General features: G+C 35.7%; 1 protein-coding gene across 1 annotated transcript in view; it reads right to left on the bottom strand.

The window, feature by feature from the left end:
* Window positions 1-3063: 3063 nt before the first annotated feature.
* LOC107299947 (protocadherin Fat 4-like) overlaps window positions 3064-4196 on the bottom strand; it is a gene marked incomplete at its 5' end in the record, with an annotated part of 18502 nt that continues 17369 nt past the window's right edge. Inside the window, 1 exon segment of the mRNA XM_029286909.1 lies at window positions 3064-4125. Coding sequence (XP_029142742.1) covers window positions 3064-4125 — 1062 coding nt within the window.

The raw sequence follows: 4196 nt of genomic DNA on the forward strand, positions 1-4196 counted from the left end.
TCTATAAGACATACTAAGTCCAATAATGAAAGAACTGTGTAATGAAGTACTTTTAGAGGCTAAAATACCAAATACATGGACAAAAGCTAACATCACTTTAATACCTAAAGAAGACTCAGACCTGACGCAAATAAAGAATTACAGACCAATATCTCTATTAAACGTGGACTATAAAACTTTTGCCTCAATAATAGCAGAAAGATTAAATAAATTTTTGACTGAATTTATACCCAAAAGACAAATAAAAAATAACTTAAGAATCATTTTAGACATTTTGGAATATTATGAAATCCATCCAGGGAAGGAGATGGCGCTAATATTTCTAGTTGCACAGAAAGCTTTTAACAACATAAATTGGCAATTCGTGATTCAACAATTAGAGAAAATGGATTTTGGAGAAAACTTCATAAATATAATTAAAACAATTTATTATAGACAAACAGCTAAAGTAATACTAAATGGAGATTTTACAGAAAACTTCAATATCAAAAAAGGCACAAGACACGGGTGTCCATTATCCCCATTGTTATTTATATTAACACTGAAGGTATTAAACAGAAACATTAGGCAAGATACAGAAATTAAAGGATTGGAGATAAAAGATGAAAAATAAAAAATTACAAACATTTGCAGATGATCTGGTCTTTATACTAGAAGAACCCCATGAGACAAGCCTTAAGCTTATGAAAAAGAGAAGAATCTGGAGATGTGGCAGGTCTGAAAATAAATAGAGAAAAGACCAAAGTGATAACTAAAATGTTACAGAAAAACAAAAAAATCAACTCTCAGAAAAAACAGGTCTCCAAATAGTTTAAAAAATTAAATATTTGGGGATTTATTTAACAGCAAGATGTGCAACAATAAAAGAAGACAATTATGTAAAATTACTAAAACAAATAAAACTAGACTTGGAAAAATGGAAAAACAACTTTCAATGCTGGGGAGAATAGCAACAGTGAAAATGAATATTCTACCAAAAATACTTTTTTTTATTTCAAACAATATCTATAAGATTGGGAAAAAACTTCTTTGATGAACTAAATAAATTAATACTGAAATTCATTTGGCAAGGAAAAAAAGCTAGAATTAGATTGAAAATGCTTCAAGAAGCGAAAGAAAATGGAAGTTTTGGACTGCCGGACTGGACTTTATATTATTAAGCAGCTGTATTAACATGGCTAAAAGAGTGGATAACCCTTAGAGATAAAAGACTACTATACCTAGAGGGACATGATCTACAACTTGGGTGGCATGCCTTCCTATTGTATGGAAAGAATAAAATACACAGATATTTTCAATATCATTACATAAGAAATGCACTTTTTATAGTTATTACACTCATATGCAGAATGTCCCCATTTCAAAAGTCAATAGATTTTTTTCTTTTCTTGAACTATCCACTTTTTTACTTGTCATTTTTCTTTTTTTAAGTTCACGAGTGCATCACTTCATCATAACTTCAATCACATGGCAGTTTTTTTTAAATTACTATTTTTGCTTCCCTAGCTACCGACTAATCTGCTGGGTTCTTTTCCTTTCTCTTTCTCTTTTCTTTTCTTTTCTTTGACACTGATCCACTATTTCATCATTTTTCCATTCATGGGAAATATCCAGTAAAACCTGCTAGCACAGCTCAAACAAAAAATTGGAATCCTCCAGGTGGAGAAGATGGTAGTCTGCTTTCCAGATTGTAAAGTCCTTGCAAAATGTTGCCAAAGGCCTGTCAGTCAGACACTGGATTTTGTTAAGCCAATTTAAAATCAAGCCAACATAAGTAGTTTAAAAATGTCTTGTTGCAAGCATTCAAATGAAACTGCTGTTTGTTGTAATTCCACCGGAAGTGGAATTAAATTTAAATGTCTCGGGACAAAAATATTTATAGGAATCATTGCACTGGACACTTTTTTAAAATCAAAACACAACCCACACAATTTATCAGAATTATTACTAAGACCCAATAGCATCAATGCAGATTTCTCACAATTAATATCAAACTAGTATTAAAAAGTAAGAAAAGTAGGTATGGAAAATTTATGTATGAAACACAAAGAAACACAAAGGTGAAAAAGTATCTTATACTCTTGTTTCCTGCACTAAGATACTATATTTTATTTGAAATTTAAAATAGCATAAGGAAGATTGAATTTTTTTAAAAGGTTAAAAAGAGAATAGAGAAGGCATCATGCCATGCACCATATCTTAAAATAAAAAAGAAAATATTTTATCAGTAATCACTTATGATTTGAAAGTTCAATAAACTGTACCAGGGACAAACTAAATTCTTGGATTACTAGATTAAAAAAAGAAGTTAGAAATAAGATCTGAGGATATAGTGGGGGGGAAATTTCACCATCAAAGCTCTCAGATTGAAGAAAATTATACTGCAATAGTATAAATAGCTTTCTCTTTATAGGATATATAAATATGGACCTATAGTGGTATCTTGGTACTCATTGTTAATTAGGTGCCATGAGTACCTAAAACGATGAGTACCAAACAATTTTTCCCCATAAAGAATAACATAGTGAGTCACAAGATAGCCAACAACAAGTTCCAGTTTGTGTGTTGAGTACCAAACAAGCGATGAGTACTGGGACAACATTTTCATGTCAAAATGCATTGAGTACCATATTTGATGAGTTTCAAAGCAGTTGAGTACCAAGGTACCACTGTATTTCAGACAGCCATTTGGGTAAATCATGATTTACTTTGGATTTCTGCATTGAATGAGGGAGGATTTGATGACCTGAATTACCCTATCCAACTTTACAATTCTATACAATTCTACCTTTTGTCATCTGAACTAGTACCTAGATTAATGATACTAACAAACAAATCAAAATAATTGCTATATTTCCAATTGCAACTCATTCATGATGCTCTGATAGGTACTTCACAAATACTGTATAAGTTAAAAAAAATTATAAACAATACTGTAGAATACAATATTTTAGTTACTCATGTATTTAAAAGCTATCTGTTACAAATCTAACACTTAATTATGGAAAAATATATTGTAACAGTAGTGATTCAAAATCGGTATCAGAGAAATATGACTGAATGTCAAGCACTAAAAAAAGGACCAAAACTCACCACTTTAGATGCATTTGGAGGCAGTTCTGTACCATTTTGAAGTTCTCCATTATTTGCAAAAAAAGGAATGTTGGGACTGAAAATCATGAGGTCGTTCTTGGCACCACACTCTGCGCTCACCCCTGCCAGGATGTGGCTGTGGCGATTGGAATAGGACCAGCTGCCCACTTCACTGGCACAGACCAGGGTGGCCATGCCAGGGCCATAAACTATGGTTTCTTTTGCCTTGCAGTGGCATCGCAAGGCCACATAGATGAGAATGGCTAGCAAGAATAGACTGGAAACAGAGCAGATCGCAATGATCAGATAGACGTTGATTGAATCCACCAGGGGTACAAAACTCTCCCCTGATCGTTGCACATAAATATCTGTCTTGCTGGCCTGGGAATTTGTCACCAGAGACACACTCAGGGTAGCTGTGGCTGAGAGTTGAGGTTTCCCATGATCCTTCACTAGAACCAACACACTCTGGATTTTGCCGCCTTCTGATTCATCCAGAGGATATTTGGTACTCACCTCACCACTATATGGGCCCACAGACCATGGACCGCTGCTTTCTTCAGCCAGTTCGTACCTGAGCCACGCATTGTAGCCAGAATCTGCATCCAAGGCATGGATCTTGCCTACAATATGCCCAGGCATCACAGGGACCACTAGAAGAACCAGGTTCTCTTCAGATGATCCTGACACAACAGGTGTGTTGTCGTTCTCATCCAGCACAAAGACCTGAACAGTCGCATTGCCACACAAGGAGGGCATTCCAGCATCCTTGGCTCTCACCTGGAACTCCAGCAGTTTCAATTCCTCATAGTCCAAGGACTGCAGAGCATAGAGCTTTCCACTCTCCGAATGTACAGAGATGTAGCTTGACAATGGCCACAGCTTCTCGTCTATCCAATAGGTAATCAGGGCATTCTCAGCTACGTCTGGGTCCGAGGCAGATACTGTGAAGATGTGAGCACCAGGGGGATTGTTCTCCTTCACAAAGACTGTGTAGGAGGGCTGTGTGAAGGCTGGAGCATTGTCATTTATGTCACTGATAGGCACTAAGAGGCTGATGCTAGAAGACAGGGGTGGAACGCCCTGATCTTCCACTGTCACAA

Source organism: Protobothrops mucrosquamatus, unplaced genomic scaffold, assembly GCF_001527695.2.
Source record: "Protobothrops mucrosquamatus isolate PMUCROS unplaced genomic scaffold, P.Mucros_1.0 scaffold5753, whole genome shotgun sequence".
In the NCBI taxonomy this organism is placed as follows: Eukaryota; Metazoa; Chordata; class Lepidosauria; order Squamata; family Viperidae; genus Protobothrops; species Protobothrops mucrosquamatus.